Raw genomic sequence first — 25,514 nt, forward strand, 5'->3', positions numbered from 1 at the left:
GGTAGGTCGATTTGCGACCCACTAAAAATTGCAAATATGAAACAAAACGTTTCATACATAAGGAATAAAAATGTCCAAATAGCGAATCAGATGGAATCGCTATTTGGAAATCCCTATTCCTAGTCTATGCACATCCGGCCCAAAGTGCGAATGTTTTGGAACGGCATTTTGTTCACAAAACATTTGTACATGCCAATGCGATCCGGTATTGGAAGGGTCGCACTAAACACGCCCCTTCCAAATACTGAAATTGCAATTTGGGCTTTGTACATTCCGAAAAGCATTTTTCTGGTCGCAAACAGGCAGATTCTGTGATTTGGCCCATTTACCACTGGAAAATTGCTTTGTACAAAGGGGCCCTAGTAATTTTACTGTAGAAGAGAGTGCATGTGCAGATGTCAATGATGCCTCAAACGCATAAGAGATGCAACTCTATGCTTGTTTGTTTACTTTTGGTATTTCAAAAAAAGTTACATCAGCAGAAACAACCTACATGCAGCCCAGCCTACACTCTCACAAACTAATCAAACTAATAACCACATCTAATAACCACTAGAAGTAGCCCCCATGCAGAGCTGAAAATGGCAATGTCTTCCTGGAAGATACATTTGCACTGCACCATCCGAAGGGTGAACAATACTCCTACAATGAATGCAAAAGGAATGCATATGCAAAACATGTACAGAACTCACAGCTAAAAACACCTACATATGCTCCAGCACTTAATGGACCAAAATCAGATTTCCAGTGGGTGCACAACATAGACTTACCCCACTTTAGCCCTCCAAAGCAATAACACATTGTTTGATGGCAGTAACGGCTCCTCTGCTAAAGCCTCAGAGCAACAAAGTAAAGGAAGAAAGGGCGTGGAAGATGGTGCTAGGGTCACTAGGTGGGAATGTCAGCATGAATGAAGCATGAATGTTTTTAATTTTACTAGCAAAAAAATGGGCCAATTGTTTAATCCAAAGTTCCGAAGGAGAGAATTTGGATATTGAAGTTGAAGGGGAAGTAAATTCCTTGAGTATAGTAAAGATGTCCTTACTAGTGTTAGCCGCTGCTTTAATTCTTTTAGCGAGATGAGATTTTTTATCAAGGATGATATCTTTATGGTAGATTTTAATGCGATCCTTATAAGCATCCTTTAGTAGCACATCATAATTTCTGCGCACGCTCTCTCAGCTTTCTTACAGAGCCTTCTACTTTCATGTAGCGCCGGAGTAAACCAAGGAGCCGAGGCACGAGAGTTGTGTTTGCGGCCGATAGAAAGAGGTGCCAGCTCATCAAGGCGGTGCGTGAGCCAGGTCTGAAACAGATCTAAGTCAGCCTCCAGATCACCTGTGAGCTGGCAAGGATGCAGGGCCAACGACTGGGCTAGCATGTCAGGTGACACACGGTGGTAGGAGCGGGAGGCAGAGGACTGCGGGCTAGGGCCGCTGTTGGTCGTTTTGGTCACACGTAAGATATCTAAATTCACTAAATAGTGATCTGACCACACCACGGGTAGAGGCGGGGCAGAAGTAATTGGAATAGTAGAGAAAATGTGGTCCAAAGTATGGCCTTTGTTGTGTGCGGCTGTGGTAAGATAAGGAATCAAACCAAATGGATTTGTAACATCCAGAAGTTTGATGGTATCTACCGCGCCTGCCACATCCATATGGATGTTAAAATCTCCCAAAAGCAAACAGTGTTTAAACTTCATAATTAGTGAGGAGATAGGAATGTGAAGTTCCTCATGAAAGGATCCAGCCTGGCCAGGTGGCCTATACAATAATAGCCCGGAACAAGAGTGATGAGGCGAGAAAGACAGGCAGAAGCCAAGAGACTCCACCCCATGAATATCTTCCGTTGGAACAATTGAGCAAGTGTAGCGACTATCTGTAAGGAACCACAAGCTATTTCCACAGGAGTGCCAAGAACTGATGATAAGCCCAGCCCTTCCTCCTTAACACCAACACGCCTACCAGACCATAGCACGTGGAGGTGAAAAGAGGGAAAGGAGGGAACAAAACAAGGGAAGGAGGGAAGAAGACACCTTGGACCGGGAGTCTCTGTAAGTCGGATACTGGCGCTGTAAGGAAAAAGGACAAATGAACAATGTTCACAGTAAGAAAAAACCCCACCAACCTCTGTTACCCGATTCCTCACCTCTCCTGTCTACTTTACCTATAGATAAGAAACAACACTCCTCTCTTGAACACCATACATCCCTGGTTAACTGCCACAGCTAAACTCTCTTCATTCGTTGCTATGGGTTAATCTAAAAGGAGAAGAGACAATGTAATGGGAAAGGAGGTATGTACCTAATACTATGTGAATAATATCCACTAATACAGGACTTACCCTAATGTGAGGTGTAATGGCAAATAGATGGTTGAGGCTGAAAGAGGTGTTGGTCTGGTGATGATTTCTGTATCACAAAGAAACCCCCCTGTAAACATAGGCGAGCAATAAGACTAGTAAAATAACTCATAAATAGCGCCAGGCGCCTGTACCGGATCTTCTGAGCCTCCTCAGCGGCAACCAATGCCAATTCCGACACACCAAAGACTGGTCCGTTGATGCCGCAAATAATAACTAATGGCCTGGGGAAAATGAATACAGGGTAACTCAGGCGGACTACTAGTCCCACAATGCCCCAAAAAAGACCCCGCGCCTGCTCTACCCAAGTCCGGCCAGCCAACGGGATATAAGTCTGGCTGACGGGCGGAACCGGGAGCAACAAGCGGGAGTCCTGGAAAGGAAGCAAAGTAGAGAGCTAAGCCGGCACTGAGGAAAATGATATGGGGAAGCTAGCACCACTCTAATTGTCCAGAGCGGAACGCTAATGGTGCAAGGAAAAGGTCGCCAGGAACGAACTAGAAACCCCCTTGATCTCCAAAAGAAACATCGAAGGGGTCAGGTCATCAGAGGAGCTGGAGTCATGCAGGCGATAAGGAACACCAGCACGGAACACACAAGATACAGGATCAGATACGAAAACAGGCTGTGAGCGGAAGTGACTAGAGCGTGAAGCGTCGGAGTTTAGGGACGTCAGGCTTTTGACTACTGCCTGACTCTCTCGCTCATGCACACAGCGGCGCGGCCATCTTTATTGATGTTCAGCGGATTGACAGGCGTGACAATATCCACCACAATTGCAACTCCTCCTCCCTTGCCCGTCACCCGGTCCTTCCTGTCTAGGTCAAGACGCTAAATCGGAACTAGCCTGGTGGCTCAAGAACCTAGACGCGTGGAACGGAAAAGCAATCTTTGGTTCAAAACCAGAGTTTGCTTTATAATCAAATGCGAGCCTTGATGGCTGGGGAGCTTGCCTTCTCAATCAGAACACTGGGGGTATCTGGTTACAAGAGGAATCATCTCACCACATAAATTATTTACAACTACCAGCAGGGCTTTACGCCCTCATGACCTTCATTGTTGAAACACATCCCGTTTTCCTTTAAGGAAAGTGTGTTGCATTTTAACAAAAACAAAAAGCATTTATTAAAACGCTATCACAGACATGGTGATCAGCTGACTTCAGCATGCCATCATCCCAGTGTTGGCTGATGGGTCTTCATTGGTTGCACACTGCGACCAACCTCATTAATATTCGTTAGGTAGGTCGATTTGCGACCCACTAAAAATTGCAAATATGAAACAAAACGTTTCATATATAAGGAATACAAATTTCCAAATAGCTATTATATCTATGACGTTTTTAACTCACTAAAACCTCATGCCAGCTCAGTGAATATATGTTTGCTTCTTTTATTAGTGGCTGGTGCTCATGGCGGGTGCGCTAGAAAGGGAGCGGCTAGCTTCTCTCAAGAGCCGGGAGGCCATTGGTTTTCTCAAAGCCATCACCCCTCTGGCGTCGGCTCGATAAAATCCAATTCCAACCCATGTGGTGTAGGTTTCAGGCAGCGTTGGTGCGGTTCGGGTGTGTGAAAGTCCGATTCCGTATGCAAAGCACAAACACGGTTACGCATTACGCAACTGTGCCAACCCCTCTGCCATGACTGAAATTAGCCCCGAGTAACGAAGGAGCTCTTATCTGGGGCACTTGGTTGAGAAGGGAAAGCTACACAAGTGGGTGAAGGGAGGAGAGGGCTGTAAGGAGCTGCATTCTCGGTCACTCTAAGAGCCTGTCTGTTGTCAGGCAACCAGTCAACACCAAAGACAGACACAGCCCACTGAACAGGACAAAAGCAACTCCACGCAGACCCGGGAGCCTGAACACCGCGCGCCACTCCCACAGGGCTCTGTGCAAGAATGTGCTGTGCAGGTGCAGTCTATTAGAAAGCAAGCATGCTTTGAGCGCGGTGTCCGTGGCAGTTAAATGCAAAACAAGGGTGAAATACAGCCTACCTGACGTCGCGCTGGAGCCTGCAGTGGAGCCCGTCGGCCTGGAGCGCGCCTCGGAAGAGATGCCGGAGGGCGGGAGCGTGACGCCGTGAGCGTGCACATTGGCGTTCACAGACCTGAGTCGGCTCGTGCCCAGGTCTGTAGCGGCTCGTGCACAGCTCTGACTCCCTTGGTGCCTAGCAAGGCAGCTATAAGTCTTGTTGGCGGCAGCGCTTCGCGCTGCAACGCCAGCGAGACCTAAAAAAAAAGATTACTGACATATGGACTAAAGGTAGCGCTCATAACTTCAGCACAAACCTAGAAGGCCAGGCTACAGTAGCGTTAATTTGCAACAAGGTGCTAATTAAAACCATATATTGAAAGGATGTAAATGTTTGCTTCAATATCATCCAATTTGAATTAATAATAGAATATCTACGCTCAACTGGACAATGCTTTTGTCGGCAATACTAGAACACAATATTTGTGTCATATGCTATTCCTGTGTAGGTTATTCTGATGTACAATCAACTGTAAGCCCCGGTTTCAGTAGGAATAACTGAATATGTTTCCTATATAGATTTAGGTTTTTTGTAAATAACGACCAACCTGGCAGTTTTTGTAGTCTGAGGCCGCAGGTAAAAAGCCCTTTTGCTTTTGAATACCATGTGATTCACAAAATTACAGAGTTTGCTACTGCAAAAGGCCTTTTTACACAATGTACAAAAGTCTTTTTAGTCTTTCTGATGCGTAGAGGGCATTTGCAACACTTTCTGAATCTTAAATTGCAGGGGGCTTGAAATTGGCATCCCCTTCTATTTACAATTTGCAAAAGTATGTAGCAATGGGTTGTGACATTAATTTATTAATTTTGATCGCAAGCTGCTGATCACTTACCGACCCCTGAGTTGGTAGTAGTAACTGATTCACAAAGGGTACAGCTTTCCTGTCGTGAATAGTGTTGGCTGGCCTTGGATGAAGCAGGGAGTGGTCCACAGCATCAGTGCCTGCTCTCATGGATGTCTTCCCACACAGGAAACGTTTTGGGGGAAATTAATACCTGTCTCATCTGTGGACATGAACTGCTTTAAAACCCTTTTCCAGTCTGGTAATACAAAAGTAGGGATGGGAGGGTCTGATGTCCCTTGCAGACCTCTACCCACATCTAATCACAGCGGGTCGTAATTTGTGACTTGTCTAGTTAAAATTCATTAGGCATATAATGTTGTGGCTCCCTGAGAATGAACAATTTCTGATGAAAACTATTAGTGCATATGTCGTATTGAAAATTAAATAACCATTCACAAACCATTCTTATTCATATTGTACATCCTGGTTTGTGATTGGGTATTAGCTTCTTAGCTTAGCATCAGAATTAGAGTTTGCCAAACAGGTACACCATCACAAACACGATGGACATCAAGGTCACCTTATTATAAGTTAATTAGTATATAATGCACTTTAAATAAGCAGGTTGGGATATCCATCACGTTTGTGACAGTGTACCTGGCAAAAAAACAAAATTGTTAGGGATTACAAAACAGCAGAAAAATCTTCAGAGAAAAAAAACAAGTCACTTTATTGGACAATTTCTTCAGTAACTAGTAGGAAAAAAATGATCAGACACCTCTGAGTGTTGGGTAGAGCAGATGCTCACTCGCAAGGATCACAAACATCTTACTCAAACGTGAAACGATTATAAACAAAGATTCTGGCTGCATTACATTGCCATTCCATATCAAACGTGCATCTTCAATGTAACACACACTGACAATAGGCCATTTGAAGATGTATACATAGCACAATCACTCCAAGCAAACCGTTGTCCTTACCTGATGCGACAGAAAAAAGATTTCTCCTCTAAGCAGTCTTGGGTGGCCACATCTAAAGAGGGTAATTCAAAAAAGATCAAGTCAATAATCAGGAACTCATTCCATTGCAAATTAGGAAATAAACGTCTTTCAGTCAGCTCTCACTACTTCTGCCTACCCCTTCTGCATCATTTCACTAACTTTTGCTCCTTAGTTGGTTCTTCATTTGGGCAGCATGATTAATGATGAGATGTCTATTCCATAGACCAAACCCAAGACATTTTTAGCACCATCACTATCTCACTTAATGTCCAACTTCTTTAACCCACCAGTTTAGAGTGGTTTGTAATCAGGTTACCTATAGCGACGGTGTACCGTCAACACCTAATATCTACCACCTTCCACAACATCATCCTCTCCACATCACTATGCATCTCGTATAGATAATTACACAACATCAATGAGCTTTGACAGATAGCAGGGCAGAAGGTATTCAACCAGTCATTTTTTCATAGTGATCACCATAAAAGCCAAAAATGAAAAACACACACTTTATTCCAAAGATATTAGAATAGGTAATTTATAGTAAACGGTGTTGTGGATAAATCCAATGATCACAATCAGTAAGAGAGTTAAAAAAATCAATAGCAAACTAAAAGTTATCAAGCCAAACAAGGCTCACTCTATCTATAACCAGCATTGAAAGCCCCAATTCTGAAAGGTACTTCTAACCATAAATTCCCCAGCTTTAGAATATCCGTGGGTGCCAGGCTGGATATGGAAGATTTTTTAGTACAGACCCTGTGTGCCAGAAGATCGCATTGTGTGGCTCTGCATCAAACTTGCTCCACCCCGAAAGTGATGGCTGGAGCTGCATATAGGTGCAACTCAAGAGCACTAACGTCAGTTCCTTTCTTTCCTCTCCTTTTTATGCGCCCCTCTACCTGGTCTATCACAGGGAAGGGACGATGTCACCCTCATGGAAGAGTTGGCCCGTGGTATGTTAGACCACATCGGCAGTGCCTAGAGATAATACACCACCAGGCACAGTGAGCACAGGCAATGCTGTGACACCGAAGGCCTCAGGTGAGTGCTTAAGCCAGTGATGGGCGCGGTCAAGAAATAAACAGTCTGGGCCCGGTAGGGAACGGTTGTATGATAGAGGCACGCATGGCTAAACCACACATGCATCAACCATGCAGCCTAAACCATGAATGCGTCTTAACCACGCAATCCTTTACTAGGCATGCGTTTACCAGTAGTAGGGGTGGTTTCTCTATTAGGGCTGTGGGGCTGCCCCCTCTTTAATTCCTACACATTTAGATAACATTTTAAACAGACCGATTTATTTAGGGATACAATCATATCTCTAAGTAAATTAATTAATTTAAGTCTGGGCTGGGCTGTGTGTTTCAGGCTGCCTGCTACACATAATAAATCCAAATAACTAGCAGAGTTCGTTCTCGTTCCCTTGCAAAGTTGATATCCGAGTCAAGCAAGGTGAGAAATATGTGCTTACAGTGGACAGTTCTCTGATGTGTGACATTAAAACTGCCCATGGCTTCATGCCCCTAAGTTAACATTGATGCCAAAAACATGGATTGACTTGCAAACAATGAATGTGAAAATCGTTGAGGCAATACATTTCAGGTATTTAGTTCCCCTCTTCTTTCTCATACTTTACTTAATCTTGCATTCCCAAAGAGTTAGCTATTTTATAATGTTGTTGTTTATCGATATTTTTTTCTGTGCATACTTTGAAGCTTGGATGCGCGGAGGATGTTTTTTAGAAGGATGAACCCATTACTGTGAGGCTGCGAGCTGCATCATAACTCCTGATACCCAATAAAGATTTGAAGCAGTGCATTGCAATGTGTTTCGGCTGGCACGCGTGTCTTGTTCGAGTAACCTGTTCAGTGTTTGATTCAAGAGACTTCTTAATCATCTACACATTTTTGTTTTTTAACTAGACGTTATCCTCTCATGGTGTAGCATCAGCGTCTTTCACTGCATTTAGCTGACGGTACCTGACCAGAAAAGCTTGTGTGCCGAATCTTCCAACTTAGTTAAGAGTACAGACGCAGTATGTATCATTCTCGTTGATACAAGATTGATACTAAGCATCGTTCACATTGATCGTTCCAGAACAATGATATCAAGTTGTCATAGTTGTGGCCTTGCCTGATGAAGGCACGTCTGGTGCCAAAGCACACACAGAAGTTATCGAATGTCAACTGAGTTTGTGCCACACTATTTGTCCTAATGCAATCTTATTTGAATCTGTATCAAAATATCGAATTATCGTTGGAGACAAAATAGATTAGCTCCTGTTCAAAAATATATCAACCACCTTTTGACTGTTTTTGTATATTGGTTTTTAAATGAATGTTTTGATGAGATGTGGGCATGTGGACATGGGGAGGTAGTATGAGTGAGTTTTTCATTGTAATATGTATTGATTAGTATTAATATAATCATGTTTTGTATTTTTGGATAGAAAAGTATCTTCTGGTTCTTTAATTCCATGTTGCAAATATTGTGCTGTTCAATACGCAGTTAGTTGCCTTAAGTCTTTGCAATAATAATTTGAGGCTTGAGCCATGCCAGGTTTTTATGAGGGGCTTTGAATGAATGCGCAGGCGCTAAGGCTGAAGCCAAAGAGAGTGAATATCAGTGGGTTGGCCTCTTTGCAGAGCACATAGAACATTGTTTATGTATTCCATTTGGAACTGAAATTCTGTGGATGTGTGTGTAAAGGGGTACACAGATGTTAAAATATTTGCAAGGCAAAAGTAAGAGAAAATAAAGTGCTTAAACTTGGGGTAGTACAGTGTAAGCTTGGGGCACTGAAGTGAGAGAGATGGAAGGAAGTGCATTCAGGGAAGAGTGAAAAGAGGATGTTGAAGAGGAAAGAGAGGTGTTTGAGGATGTGCAGATAGACAAGATATGCAGAGAAAAAGAGGATACATATCTAATATGAAGCACACGTAACTGAAAACTCCTTCCACAGGCCTCAATGCTATTTAATTCACAGACTCACTATTTCAGAATTAAAACATTTCCAATGTTAATTATTTATAACAAATCATTGTTGTTACTCATTTATTTTAAACAGCTAACACCCATTGACAAAGCCAATTGTAGTGAAAGGTTTTAGGTGTAGATCAGTTGTTATGTTATTTATCTGGATACAATTACATCTCAGCGAGAAACCAGTAAGCCAAACTACTTTCGGTTGGCACACTATGGGAATCACAGAAATGTATTTGATATGTTCCTTTATAGAGAGCCCCCTACTTTTTTCATCCCACTTGTCACCTGTCTGCACATATTTCTATATGACCGGTTGTAGCCTGCAGCTGTGGGTGCTTCCCAAAGCCTGGTGATTGGAGCATTTTTTTCCAAAGTTAATGCTGCATGCCGTGCAAGACAGTGGGCAAGCATAAATGTTAAAGTGCAAAAGTGGTCACATTGTACAATTTACACATTACATTAACTGCTCAACATATTAATGCAGTAAGAAATGGGGCAATTTTTAATATGTTTAATATTTCAAGACTATACTTTCCCTCTGCTTTATAAGCCTTGCTTTATCTTTACATTCATTTGCTTTGAAATTTACCATTTGGCAATCTTTTTTTCATTTCTTTCCCCGGGAGAGGGACCCACCCTGGATCCCAGGTTTGTCCATTAAACACAACGTCGCAGGGGTTGTTTCGCTGCAACGAGGGATGTGGATGGACGCCGGTCGTTTTATCAGGAACGACCTGCTGTAATACAGTGCCCACATCCGAATCTCATGGAGTAATAGGACCTCCTGTCCTCCACTAGATCTATAGATCACTCAGTAGTTGACCAAAAAAGGTATACTATTAAGGTGGCAAGACCGTGCTCACCACTCAGGAAGATTTGATAAACATCGCCATCTTCGCCGATTGGCATGTTTTAAGTCCAAATATCTTAAATTCGACATTGTTAAGAAATAAAACACAACGGGAGTAAAGTTGCTGGGAAGACTATCCTTGGACTCCAGTTCACTTTACATTATCCTGCCTTCAAAAGCGACGTTTTATCAAACTTAAAGCCCTGAAGAAGTCCCGGCTTGGGACGAAACGCGTCGGCTGTTTCTGTTTCACCACAAATTGAAAAATAAAGATTAAAAGAAGACTAACAACATTTCTTCATGATATATTTCCTTATTGTGCTCAAATACTTTTTGCACTTATTATTTTATTTGTTGTGGTGCACCTTTGCGGTTGTTTTTCCATTGTCCATTAAACCTGTTAACGTCCCCCGCTATATAAAAGTCATGCCAAATGTTTACGCTTCACCACTTTCAAATGTCACCAGCTGCCAGTGCTCCAAAGCCCAGAAACCTATCCCGAACCCGCTACCCAGAAAACTACCCCGAACCCCAGCCCAGAAAACTAGACCCGACCCCCCAGCCCAGAAAACGACCCCAGCCCAGAATACTACTCCTGACCCCCCAGCCCAGAAAATTACCCACCCAGCCCAGTCCCACTTACCTCGCCACAGCTCTCTTCCTGGCGAGGTCTTCCTGCTTCTGTCCCTGCAGCAGCCAGCAGCTAGACCACGCACTGCCTTAACCACACATATGCATGGTTAAGGCAAGCATGGTTACGATTGCAACGTCCGAACACGTGTTGATTAGGCTGAGGTGTTCTGACTGTTTCCCATGGAGAACACTACAAATCAAGGACTGCATCAGCAGCTTTGGGTCCAACGCCCCTCAAGGAAAGACTGGAGGGAAACACCAACAACAGAAACTTGGGCCCTGCCTCTCAGACCTTGAAGAATAGTGTGCAGGTGATGGGAGGCCTATTCTTTAGACTGTTGGGACTCGCAGCACGGTCTATCACATAGTCCGGCCTCTCAGCCATGGTGATTGACTCGGTGCATTGCTCCCCATCCGGATCCAACCCACCACCAAACACCTGTGGCTCAGAAAAGCTGCCATCATCTGGGGATAAACTATTTGTGAAACCCTACCAGTCAGATTCTTGGTGAACTGAGGTGATAAGGTCATGGACATTGATGACTAGTAGAGCGCCATTTGCTCTGTAACTGGCAATAACTGAGCTGAGGGCATTAATTGCCCACAGAACCCCCTTGAAAGACATAAATATGTGTCGCTGGCAATTTTCGACATCAGCAGGCTATGAAGACCGAGTGGTCGCCTGCCTCTGACAAAGAGCGGAGGCATGGCACCTCCACTTAAGGGGGCAGCTTCCCTGAGTACTATGAAGTCACAGTATGTTGCGTGGTCCTCAAACAGCTGTACTGGGTGCCACTGCTATCTGCTTGATCAGAGGGGTGCTGTGCCAGGGGGAAGCTGCAGATCTGACTGCGGAACAGCTATGGGAAAAATGCATCAGAGGCAATTGAGACTCCAGTTCAAGAAAAAAGGGGGCTACTCGAGGAGAAGACTTACAACAGCCACTCACACAATCCTCTTAATCAAAGTTATCAGGTTTGCTTAAGAAACTGAAAGAGGGTCTGACAACCATAGGCTCAAAGATAGACCACCTCACTATATTGATTTACAACTCCAAGGAGAGCATGGACAAGCAAGACGTGTGCCTGACGGAGGTGAATAACAGGATTTCAATAGTGGAGGACTCTTTGCATGACCACACTCAAAGCGGCTACCCTCTCAAAAGAACTTGCGCTTGTGACATTGAAAAATTAAGACTTCTAAGCTCGCTCACCGAAGAACAATGGGCTTATTATGGGGGTGTCAAGGTTACTTACAGTTCCGCAGGAGCAATGTGATAGATGATATTTCCCTACACCCAACCATTCACTCACTGCACCCAACAATGTCAAAGCACCATTAGTAGACTAGGGGAAGAAGGGAAGAAAATAGAGGGGAAGTGTTGACCAATGTTCACAGTTCAAACACAGGACTCAGAGGTTTGAGGATACTGTAAAAGGAAAGAAAAAAGGTGCATGTATGCGACAAAAAGTGTCAGGGAAGAGTTTGTATGAAATGCGAATATAATATTTCTCACTAAACGATCTCATAATCTCCCTTCTTTTGTGTAGTCCTTGCTCAACTGGATGGCTGATGTATCAAGTACGTCTGTGAATAAGGAGAAATAGTGTGGTGGCGTTCAGAGACTAAGAACACAGCTATAGGAAATAAAGAAGTTAAAAATGAAATTAGAGAAACCCACCTACATCAGTGTTGTGGATTTTCTCTGGAAGCGTATTCAGCAAAAGGTAAAACAGTCCTTATTATATTCATTTGAACTAATTATTACTGAAAACTAGAACAAAAAGCTATATATAGACTTTTCTTAATCTGTATACTACAGAAATGTAATGATGTCCCTCTTTTATTTTCAGAGGTAAAGATTAAAGGCAACAAAAAGGAAACTGATCTTCACAGAGAAGGACAACTTTGTAAATAAGTATAATCCCTTCATGTATTTTTAACTGAACATTAGTAGTAATTTATATGTGCTCACTATAAGGTGAGGAGCTAGTTTTAATATTCCTTATCTTTTGTTCAAGGGAAAATAGCTAAGGTTGTCCCGATCACTGCCACAACCCAGGATCAACTTAAGGACAACAGGAACTCATTGCTGCAATCGGGATCGGTAGGAGTCACCACCCATGCTGGGATTGCTAAGAAGGTCACCGCCACCACCAGGTTTGTGAGGAGACTCACCGCCGCGACCGAGGATCGTTGGAAATCGCCACCGCCGACGGGATCTTAAGGTAAAATTCCCACCACGACCGGGGTCGTCGGAAGTCCTTCAGAAACACTAGAATGTCGGAAGCGAGGTTATTTATACCTCATTGACATGTGTGCTGCTGTACAGAAGCGACAAGCACGACAGGGGTACCCAAATCAGAGCAAGTGAACAACACGGGAGCCTTTGTGAAACAAGTGCTTATCTCCTTTGGTAGGGAGGCTTTTTCTTCTGCCTTGATTGTGAAACGCTTCCATAGATCCCTGGTGCCCAGGCCGAAGCCAGGACAAAACCTGAGACAGATAATTGCATGTTTACTTAATTATAGGAATAGATTATTATGTCTTCATAGGTCCAGACCAGACTTGCAACATGGCAGCTCCCAGGTGGCCGGCTTTCCAGCTTTACCCCTATCGGTCAGGAGGCGCAACAATCTGTTCCCAAAGTTAAAAAACTAGTGCACAAACGATCAATCGAATACTCTGTGTTATACTCGATCAATCTTAGAGTGAACTCCCTGGTAAGATCCATTTATTTACTCATCCAGAGGTGGCACTAGGCTATCTGGAAACCTGCAACAGGCCTGCTGAGAAAGTGAGGTTGGACATAAATGGTTGTGCATTTGCTCAGCGATGCTGGAAACAACAATCTCCTATCACAGACAATAATTAGCATGGATGACACACTAATGACCCATCACAATAATGTTGGTGACACCTTGTTAAGTAGTGATTACCATACTGAATCTTTTGCCTCAATTGGTTTCCCTTGGTATAAATGTTTACTTAGCCCTTTGCTGAGTTGAGTTCCACATGGGTCTGCCCCAATAGTGTTGATTTTCACGCTAGCCCACATATGGCACTGTTGCATGCATAGTTAATGTTTTGTTTATATAGGTGAGGTATGGCCTCAGTAATTTGCATGGGCAGTGGGTAGATGGTCAAAAATGCTCATATAGCAATGGGCAGCCCAAGGATGCCAAGACCGGATGTGCACTCGCTGGCTCCCTCAAGTTTGTAATGCGCAAGCAACAGTTATGAACACTGCTGCATGGATTTTATTATTTAATTTTTTTAGGGAGGGACTCCGCTGACTATTGGGGTTGGTGTGGGTAGAGAGTGAGGAGCAGGCTGAGGGGATTCTGTTGGTGTTTCTTACTGGATGGTAATCATGAGGAATGCATCATGAGATCATACAATCTAGAGGATGGACGGAAATGACATAGAGGGTACACTGGGTTGCAATGATGACTCTTAAACTGATTAGCTAGACTGTACCTGGGATTCATAACCTCTGTATATCCCACTAAGCGCAATCTTACATAGACAGACACAGAGCAAACATCACTTTTTTACAAGAGACACATAAACCACTAGGAGTGTGTCACATGTTTGCATCCACCTAGGGACACCATAGATATTTTGTATCATATCCCTCTTACTTTAGGGTGGTAGCCATACGTATCTTCAAAAGTATACTCATCACATTGCAGGACCGTCAAGGAGACACACAGGGCTTTTGGCTGCTGGTAATGGGACATATAAATGACACGCTTTTAGTCCCCCTTAACGTATATGATCTAAACAGTGACACCTGTACTTCTTTCATGAACTGATGGCTAAACATCATAAATATGCTAATCTCCCTATGGTGTGGGGCCGAGCACTTTAATTTGGTGCTTTCACTGAGCCATGATCGTTCAACGGCGACTCACCAACTGGCTCCGCAGGCAGCCGAGACCATTAACAAAATAATGCAATTATATGAGTAGACTGATTCATGCACCCCCAAACGGCAGATTACATCTTCTACTCCACAGTGTTGGTATAAGGTCATGCACTGATTGGTTAGTAATGCTGCAATTACGGGAATGGTACACGATACCCGGATATTACCCAGAACACTGTCTGATCATTCTCTCATTACATTACAGCATGGCATCCCATGCTCCCTGTGGCTGCACAGAGATTGGAGAGGGGGGGGGGGGTGAGTTGCTTTCCAATCTAAAGTCCAGGAATGTATTTTAGATTACTGCAAGTGTAATCAGGGTTCGGTATATACGACATGTGTTTTTGGGATGCTTTTTGAAGCATATATACAATGCTTATATATATCCAAAACCCCAGTTTCCTCACAGCCTTGCAATAGCTACTGGATACACTGGAAGAAGCCATCACATATCAGCAGGTTGATTATGAAAACAACCACAATCCCTCCCTACTTGTATCCTTATAGGCAAATCTCGAAGACTTCTGCGACACCGTGGAGCACAAAGTCTGATTTTGATGAAAACAGGCCAGGATCCGTACCTTTGGGGAAGGGGATCAACCTGGCAGGACATGAGCATGAGTTCTGAGAACAAATAGGCCACACACACACACAGACACACACTTTGTGATACAGAGACAAAAACACTATCACCATGGATGAGAATCTTGGACTCAGTTTTGGGGAAGATATTGTAGGAGATGATTTTGAAGGTCCCTTAATGGCTCGATACAGATGGCAATATGGCAACCATTAGAAACCATGGGGATTCGAACTCTATTGCCTCCCTCAAGAAACAATAGGTGAAGATAGCACTCCACTGAGCCGTGTTGACCGAGTACCTTAGAGCCAATGTGTCAACTAATGGATTACTAGTAACCACAGCTCCCCGCATCTTCCTTGATGATCTTATATTCAGACGCAAATGGAGCCAGATAGCCTGGAAATGCACTCAAGATTGGCTGGTCCTAATCATTAGCACTGCAATACGCCTATCAGACACTTAAATCATAAAAATCAATAAAGCAGAAAACGGATTGAAAACAGGGATTAGCATTACTGCATATAAAACAAAATAAATGCAGAGATGAATGAGCACAAGGACTATCTAATGCAACACAAAATACAGAAACTACAGAAGGATATCAAAAGATTCGATAAGGAGAGAATATTTTCTTACATTAAGGAAGGCTGGCAACCACCTGGAAGCAATATGTCTTCAGAAGAAGGCTCAACAACATCATTCAAGACGAATCGCTCATCACACAGCGAATCCAGCAACGACAGCTGGAGCAACAACAGAAATCGACAAGGCCTACTACCTCCACCCACAATGTATGGATACCATAACCCTCCATCCCCTGCCTCCACACCTATGTGGTACCCGGGCTATGCCGGACCTCAACAAGGATTCCAACCTTTCTTCAAATATCTAAATCCCCCACGTTTTTGAAACAGAGGCATAGGCAGAGGAAGAAGAAGAGGCAACCAAAAACAAGTCAAGTGGCAAAATACCAAAACTCAGCGCCAAACCAGGAGCCAGACAACCAAAAAGACTGATCGTCAACATCTACGACAGGACACTCTCGAATGAAAAACTAACTGTACTTCAGAAGGGCCTATACTTTGTACTGAACCTTAAAGAAGACCAGTTCAAATTAACTAGGGAATTACATCAACTCTTCAGGAAAATACGACTCAGATCATATTTCCAAGAGAGAGAGCCAGACCTGAAAAAGAAGACACAGGATTTAGAACACCATCAAAATTCACCCCCACAGCTGCCATTAACTACCGAGCTACCGAGTGAAATTCTCACATTCTAGAAAGCTGAACTGAAGGAAGTAAATGGACTGGGATCTAGAAAACCCTAAAACATCCTATCACTTAGACTGAGGGGAGCATTATCTGCACTCAGTGAAGATCATATGATTGGTATAAATCAGCAGACAAAGGAGGAGCCACAGTTATCATGAACACCAGTGATTATGATCAAGAATGTCTAGACTAGCTGGCCAACACGAGGTACTACAAGAAATTGGGAGCTGACCCACTGAATCACTACTAACAGAGATAAAAATCACAGTGAATGAGGCCAAAACACAAGGATGGATCTCGAAGCAGGAGGCGGTTTCCTAGTTAACACATTTCCTAAGACTGTCGTGGGGCTGAGCCTTGCATTTACACTGTGTTAAGTTGACATGAGCTTATTAGAAGTTTAAACGCCATGTTTCCTTTCTGCTGCCTTTTGCACACAGCACACTATAATAAATGTTTAGAGTCTAGCAGAGTGTTTTGCTTCACACAAGAATAATATGATTTTCTATATTAGCAGCCTTGCTTGGTAAGCTTTGTCTGAACAGTGAGTGCCGAGGCCTTCAAGGTTATTTCAACACAGTGGTTGTTGTTCAGACTGATCAGCGCACGTTCTAGACATAACATATATGCAGCTGTGGGGCAATTCTGATTTTGGCGTGTTTAATAATGCACTACGTAGGCATGATCACACACACTTGCAGAACATTTGCATGCTGAGAGCTGGTGCAGAATATGATGTGATCCATTTCTGCTAAGTACCAGAGGTATGGGGCCGCCCTTGTAATCCCAAGAGACCTTCTGTAGATATAAAATAACCTACTAGCAAGGGAGGGTGAAATATAGGTATATTTCAAACCTGTTTTCATTTAGCATTATAGCATGCTTTCTCCCTTTGTATTTTATGGAATAGTAACTATGCTGATAATCTTGTTGCTTATAATATGTCTGCTTGTATTAGCTAAGATACTGCGCATGAGAACACGGAATTAGAAATAAATATTTCAAACTTGCACGTGTCTTCTTTTACTCCCTGTTTTGGACTGGTATGAGAGTATAACGAAAGAGTGTTCATGTGTTCCACATTGCCTGAGGTAATATAAATTCCATGTTCTAGGATGTCTAATCATTAGTGTTATGGAAGAGCCAATGAGATATTGATGCTAGTCTGGTAAGAGGATATTGGATACCAAAGTGGGTTTTGGTACACCCTAATTCACTGAGGTTCCAAGTCTCTATGCACAGTTCTGTGTAGGAGCAGAATCCCTGCTGCAAGACACCGTACTTCTACGTGTTACCTAAGATACACATGGGCACATATGCACCAACGGGAAGCCTGATTATCTCAGGAATTGGTTCCCTGCTGAAACTCCTGAGCCAATTCTGTGACTTCTTGTTACGTCCATTGATCCAAACCATCCCCTCCTACCTCAAAGACACCAAGGATGTACTTAACATCATTACGAATACAACAAACATAGAAGAAATCAACTTCCTGATGACCCTGGATGTGGAAACCCTTTACACAAACATCTCCCAGGATGCTACTATCGAAGTGATAGAAAGCTTACTATGGACAACGAGAGTCCCAACCGCAACCCCGGGGAACTTAATCATGGACTGTATCATCTTAGCCCTAAAGAATATTTTCTTTATGTACAAAACCAACCTATGCCATCAAATACAAGGTACTTCCATGGGGAGAACCTTTGCTCCAATCCTGGCTTGCTTATACATGGCTCAATTTGAATCACAACACATCTTCGTCGGGTCAAACCCTTTTCAGGACAGCATCCTTATATGGAAATGCTACATTGATGATATTCTCATCTTCTGGAAAGGAACAGGACTGAGCTGCCAGAGATTCCATGATTGGATCAACAGGCTGAATACATACCTACATTTTACCAAATCACTATCGGACAACAAACTTCCTTTCCTAGACCTACCTATCGCCATCAATCAAAGACATCTGCATACCAAAACCTATAAAAAGGACACGGACTGCAAGTCTTCTTCCATTGACAGTCACTACCCGAAAGCCATCTGAGAAAATTTGCCCCATCACCAATTTCTTAGACTCCGGAAGAACTGCAGCTCCCAAGAAGACTACGATTGCCAAGCAGCCGCTTTGTCGAACAACTTGGAAGCTAAAAACTACCCAAGTAATGTGATAAAACAAGCCAAGAAAAGAGCATGTAATAACAATCAGGATGGCCTCCTGTAAAACAATACACGACCTAATGAAGATGTGATGACATGTGTCACCACCTTTACCCCTTTGTCAAATAAAATCAGAAACATCACACTAAAACATTAGAAAATTCTGAATACAGACAACCTGAATATGGAACTCCCTAGGTTTGCTTTTAAGAGAACCGAGAATCTGACAGACCAACTAGTACACACCAGACCACTACCCAAGAAAAGGCCGAAAGAGAATTCCTTGTGGAACCTCCCTCGGGTAACAGGACATTATCCATGTGGCACTTGCAACGCTTGTCACTCCATAAAACATAACAAGACATTCGATCTGGGCACCTTCATCTGGACTCGAAGACAGCACACAAATTGCCATACCAAGAACTGTGTATACGTTATAACATGCCCATGCAAGCTACTCTATATAGAGGTGACCGCCAGACCTGTCAAAGTTCGGACAGGGGAACACAAAAGCACCATCCGATGCAGATGCATCTCCCCAGGATGTACAGCCACTTCACTGAAAAGAAACACTGTGCAGATGACGTTAAGTGGACTGTCATAGATATGAGCCCTACATGCAGCACAATGTTCTATTCAGTAGGGAACAACGCTGGTTACATCGACTACAGACACACAAAAAGGGATTAAATGAAGATATCCTGTGGACTGAACTATAACTTACTGTGACAAACCCATACACCATATTTCAGAAAAGGGCGAAACAAACATCGGGGCTGACGAGATGAACCCTACATCTTGTGACTTTTATTCATCTAGATTAGAACACACAATCTAAGCTTTGAGACACCCACTGAAACAAATATGACACCTCTCTCTGTTATACCCCTCAGGGAGTGACCGTACACACATACATATAAATATGTTAAGGTATTTCACTCCCTCCCACAAATTATAAACATGCTGTCTTTGGGAGTGGGAGAACTCCTATGAACCAATCACTCATATTTACGAGATGGGAATGGGGTGCCAACCACAGATATAATTACAGAGGGCTGTGTCTGGTGCATTTGACTATTATAAATACCCACTCGAGTACTTTGATGACACACTTGCTTGAAGAAACTCTTTCACAGGCTTACTACAGCACTAGCAAATTGACATCACATTTAATATCACCAACCATAAAAAAAATCTGTCACAATTCCATAACTTTTTTCTGAATCGGAACACTTTTCTCCATTCCAAGATGGCGCCTGGACATGTGCAACGGCATGGAATATGCCCACTGAAGGTCAGGCAGCCGGAAGTCAGGCAACAGGACGAAACCTAGTTGATGAACGCCATTTAACCGTGTGGCCACCATTCAGGCATGCATGGTCGAGGGTAGGTGCAGCGAGATGCGCACACGGCAAAACCGTAAGTAGCTCAATTATCCCACCAAATCAATCAATCAGGGGAATTATAAGCACAGTACTCACCCATGAGGATCTTCAGAGCCTTCCTGAAGGTGTTTGGGTAGGGGAGCTTGTTCCAGGTCTTGGCCGCAATGTGGAAGAAGGACCTTCCTTCTGCTCTGGGTCTGCGGATGCGTGGGGTTTCAGCAAGGAGGAGGTTGGTGGAGCGGAGGTTTTATTTGGGTGCGTAGAGGGTGATTCTATCGTTGAGGTTTTGGGGTCTGGTGTTGTGTAGGCATTTGTAGGCTTAGGTGAGTATCTTGAAGGTGACTCTTTTCTCGATGGGGATCCAGTGGAGCTTGTGTAGGTGTTGGCTGATGTATTCGTGTTGCGAGACCCCAAAGACGAATCTGCCGGCAGTGTTCTGAATTGTCTGGAGCTTGCATAGTAGGGACTTGTTGATGCCGGGGTAGAGGGCATTTCCATAATCCAGCCTGGTGGTAATGAGTGCGTGAGTGACTGTTTTCCTCGCCTCGGGAGAGATCCATTTGAAGGTCTTGCGGAGGATGCGGAGGGTGTTGAAGCAGCTGGAGGTGACGGCGTTTATCTGGTGATTCATGGAGAGGGAGGAGTCGAGTATGATGCTGAGGTTCTTGGCGTGGTCTGTGGGGGTGGGGGGTTGCCAAGGGCAATGGACCAGCAAGAGTTGTTCCATGCCGAAAGGGTGGTTCCGAGGGCGAGGACTTCTGTCTTCTTTGTGTTGACTTTTAGGAAGCTGGTGCTCATCCAGGCTGTGACATCCTGCATTCCTTCCTGGAAGTTGAGTCTGGTGGTGGGGTCCTTGGTGAGGGAGAGGATGAGCTGAGTGTTGTCTGCGCAGGAGATTAAGCTGAGGACATGCTGATGGGCGATGGCAGCGAGGGGAGCCATATAGATGTTGAAAAGGGTTGGGCTGAGTGATGATCCCTGTGGGACTCCGCAGTTGCCTTCTTTGGGTTTGGAGAGGAAGGGTGGCAGTCTGATCCTTTGGCTCCTGCTGGTGAGGAACAATCCGATCCAGTCGAGGGTGGTGTCTTGTATGCCGGAGTCGTGTAGTCTTGCTGCTAGTGTGTGGTGGGAGACGGTGTCGAAGGCAGCAGACAGGTCGAGTAGAATCAGGGCCACGGTGTGGCCTTGGTCGAGGAGGGTGCGGATGTCAGCGGTGGCAGCGAGTAGGGCAGTCTCAGTTCTGTGGTTGCTGCGGAATCCGGATTGGCTTGGATCAAGTATGGCGGTATCTTTGATGAACCTTGTCAGTTCTGCGTTAATGTTCTTCTCAACGACTTTCACTGCAAACGGGAGGCGCGAGATGGGCCAGTAGTTCTTGAGGTCCGTCGGGTCTGCTGAGGCCTTCTTGAGCAGGGGCCTGACTTCTGCGTGCTTCCAGTCATCGGGGAAGGAGCAGTTCTTGAAGGTGGTGTTGATGGTGACTTGTAATAGGGGTGTGATGGTGGTGGCAGCTCTGTGGAGTAGGCAGGGGTCTCTGGGGGCCCTGGATTGGATACCTTTCATCGTTGCAATGGTCTCCTCAGTCATGATTTGTGTCCAGGCGGAGATGGTGATCTTGCTGGTGTTGCTGCAGGGCGGTCTGACTGCAGGGATGGGTGTGTGGTCATTGAAATTGTCGTTGATGTTCTTTATCTTCAGGTGGAAGAAGGATCCGTGCTTGTTGCAGAGGTCCTGGGAGGGGCTGTTGTCCCTTGCTTTGCTAGGGGGTTTGGAGAATTCCTGGATGATGCTGAAGAGTTCCTTGGTGATAACTAGGGAACCACAGCTCATGCCTCCCCTTTTTCTCCCTCCTTTCCAAATTGACACTATCAGCCCGTAACAGTGCGAGTCACCATGCGCTAGCCTATGAAGTCTGTTCTTCGGAAGAATTAGATAAGACTGTGAAATTATCTATCCTGCCATATTCCTGCATGGCTCCATCATATTACCACAGTTAACGTACGGAACAGATGTGATACTAGCAAATAAGGGGCACGTGGCAAAAAACTATTTCACCAATGTACAAATTGCTTACTAAATAGATGATAGGCATGATGACCTTGAAATTGACAATAGCGCCTGAATGTGATGTTATGTGTTTCTCGTTTTTAAATTTCTGTATGACTAGTGAGTCTTTGTCTGATGTCTGCTTACCAACTAGATACTATCAGTTGAACACCATCTAATATTTTTTACGTTCTATTTTTGTCTATGTACCATCTGTCTTTTTCTCTTAACTATCTAGGTCGAACCAATGGTGATATTTATCACGAGCAGGTGCCACCCTATAAAAAACAAGCATTTGCAATGCAATAGGTCTCGCAGCATTAAAGTTTGAGTTATTGGCATTTTATGTGACAATGTGTTGCACTAAATGTTTAGCAAAGTCTGTATTGGTGTATAAAGATGATTTGCAAGATGATAGCGATGGAGTGGGGGATAGACTGCTGGTTTTGCAGTTATATGCATATATTGTAAGTATGTGTTTTTATGATAAAATGTGTGTGGTTGTGTGTGTAGTTGTGTGTGGTAGTTTGTGTGGTTGTGTGTGTGGTTGTGTGTGTGGTTGTGGTTGTGTGTGTGTGGTTGTGTGTGTGGTTGCGTGTGTGTGGTTGTGTGTGGTTGTGTGTGTGGTTGTGGTTGTGTTGTTGTGTGTGTGTGTGTGGTTGTGTGTGTCAAGGGACAAGCACATTACAAGTTGGCGTTTCTATATTGAAATACGTAGCTAACAATGTAACTTTGTGAGTGGTGTATGCAAGAGTTGGTTCTACATTGGTCTACCAAAGGACACTCTTGTTGTTACTGTTATCGACAACATTCAGTGAAGGACAAAACCTACTAACCAAACCACCCTCTCACAGCCCTACCAGGCCCTTGAATTTGAGTTTCTGGTAAAGATAGCCGAGGCAGCCTTGACATTTCCTTTACTGTTACAAAAGCCTGCACTACAAACTTTATAAGCAAACATGCCCTTTGCTAAATGTACGTAGCTGACGTTTTTCAAGCCTTACCAGAGAAGTGCATTTCTTAATGTTTTTAGTAAATACCATCCGCAGCCGGTGGACTGGGACTAAAAACCGAGAGCACCTGGTACAGCCTCTAGTAATGCCCCTCTTTCCCCTGCTAGCCTCTGGCATTCAAAGTCCTTTTAACTAATGGATATAATATGTTGTCAAGAATTACTTGATTATGGGGCTGTGCTGAGCAACTCTGCATGTGCTATAACGTCTACATTTTGAAAGCACATTTTCCCATGCATTCCCTTTTCAGCTGTAGCCTCTTGTCCGGACGTCAAATGACTTTGGCTGGGAGGTTGGTCGAGCTCTCCTTTTAGGGTGTCTGGTTAACAAGCACCTGTGGCCTACAGTGGGAACTGGGTCCCAGAATGACTAAGGCAGGCAACATTAATAAATGATCTGTCTGCGATGTTTTCAAACGATGAATGTTGAGTGGAATGGGCCAGGTGATTTAGAGAGGCCAGAGTCATCCAGGGCTTATCTGAGCCCAGATTTTCAGTTGTGAAATTAATCACATTGGAATTATATTTTTTAAGAAAAGTCTGTAAGTTTGCTTGTCGAAGATGGCTCTTCTCTATTACTACGCGAAGGCTTTTTCTTATGCCTTTGACTTTACCATGCTTCAAGTGGGGGTGCCAATGTTGAAACTGAAAATGGATGTATGACGTTACAACGCAGGATATTACAACGCCTGCCTTTACAACGCGGTTTTTACATCGCAAACCTTTACAACGCATAGTGCTTTTAGGCGCTGGATAGTGATTTATTTAATTTACTATTCCAACTCCAGTCCCCGTGGATAGTAGGGAAGGTCTTGGATAGTAAATTAAATATATTCCCTATCCTAGAGCGCCCCCCAGTGCAATGCGTTGTAATGGTTTGCGTTGTAATGACCGCGTTGTAATGGTAGTGCGTTGTAAAAGTTTCGTTGTGAGTGATGTTTACGACTGAAAATTGATCCAGGTGGCTCTGCATTTGGGCTGAATTACTAGACAATATCTTCCTTGTTAGTAGCAGGGTTTTTACTCGAGACCTTGTGGTCCGAAACAGTATTGTTTTTATTGTTATTAAATGAGACCTCAACAACTGTGTCCTTGTTAATAGTCCCAAAGTTAGCTGGTGTGATCACTGGTGCTGCTGTGGCTGGGGTTGGGCGGGTAGCAGCCACTCTCTTTTTGTCCCACTTGCCCGACTATGAGTGACCTGTGTCACTCCTACTTGTTGAAATGTCACTCATAATTACACTGAAATTATGAAAGTGTCACACATTCATTTGGGCTGAATTACTAGAAAATATCTTCCTTGTTAGTAGCAGGGTTTTTACTCGAGACCTTGTGGTCCGAAACAGTATTGTTTTTATTGTTATTAAATGAGACCTCAACAACTGTGTCCTTGTTAATAGTCCCAAAGTTAGCTGGTGTGATCACTGGTGCTGCTGTGGCTGGGGTTGGGCGGGTAGCAGCCACTCTCTTTTCGTCCCACTTGCCCGACTATGAGTGACCTGTGTCACTCATAATTACACTGAAATTATGAAAGTGTCACACATTGCAATCTGAAACTGTAGCAGCTATAACTTCCGGTCGTGCCGCAGAGGTCGAAATGATGGACAGAGCTACAGTTTGTTCTAAAAATGGAAATACTATATACACCAGCACCATGGCCTTTCACCAGAGCCATGGAGCTGCTGCGTCACTTCCTTTAGGTGCCATTTTTCAGCGTCTCGGCCACAGCCCAGCAACATCCTGTTGCTTTGTCTTTGTTTAAAATACGCAAAACGCAGTTAATGAACAAGAAGTGCTAATAGGCAGATGACGTTAATGTACGTGGCAAATTACAGTGCATTTGGAGACCGCAGCTATGTATCCTTTCTCTCCGCCCCCCCCCACTACTTAGTTTTGAAGGTTTGTATTCTTTAATAATGGGTGACGTTGTTCCCCCCGGCAATGCCTCCTCGTGCCTGGCGAGTGTTGAGGAGTGTAAGACAGGTTTTCTCGCTGCTCTCCCCCGCTCGCGCTTTCCCCCTTCAATAGCCATTCCTGCAGGCTGCTTTCTGTGCCCAGATAAGTTTCCATATCACATTCCCGTCGGATTCCTGGACTCTGAGATAAAGCACGTAATGCGCGTCGAGAGGAATGGGGTCAATGAGGTTTGCGTGTGTTTTTAGTTTGCTATACACGAGTAAGAGAGCCTTCACCGGATTTAATGAAAATCTTAATTTTATCCTTTCAAAAGCACTCAGTTCACTTCCTGCCTTAGTGAGGAAGCTTCGGCCTTAGCTGCAATAAAAACAAGCTTTGGGAGGCTCATGAATGTTTGGAAGGGAGGGGGGAGGGGTTCAGCAGAGAGAGTGGGGTGGAGGAGCGAGGTGAGAGAGAGGGCAAGGAAAGACAAGCCGCGCGTCGTAAGCTCTCTACGGCAGAAACACACGCCTGCGACCCAATCTCAAAGCGCGCGTCGGAATCCGACTCT

The 25,514-nt window shown here is 44.1% G+C and overlaps 1 protein-coding gene across 1 annotated transcript in view; it reads right to left on the bottom strand.

Annotated features, from left to right (window-relative positions):
• Positions 1-25,514, bottom strand: part of LOC144792911 (period circadian protein homolog 2-like) — a 385,755-nt gene that overhangs the window by 242,692 nt on the left and 117,549 nt on the right. The window contains exon 7 of the mRNA XM_078668113.1: positions 6,162-6,213. Within this exon, the coding sequence (XP_078524239.1) occupies positions 6,162-6,213 (52 nt within the window). The remainder of the gene's footprint in view (positions 1-6,161; positions 6,214-25,514) is intronic.

The sequence above is a fragment of the Lissotriton helveticus genome, chromosome 11, assembly GCF_964261635.1.
Source record: "Lissotriton helveticus chromosome 11, aLisHel1.1, whole genome shotgun sequence".
NCBI lineage: Eukaryota > Metazoa > Chordata > Amphibia > Caudata > Salamandridae > Lissotriton > Lissotriton helveticus.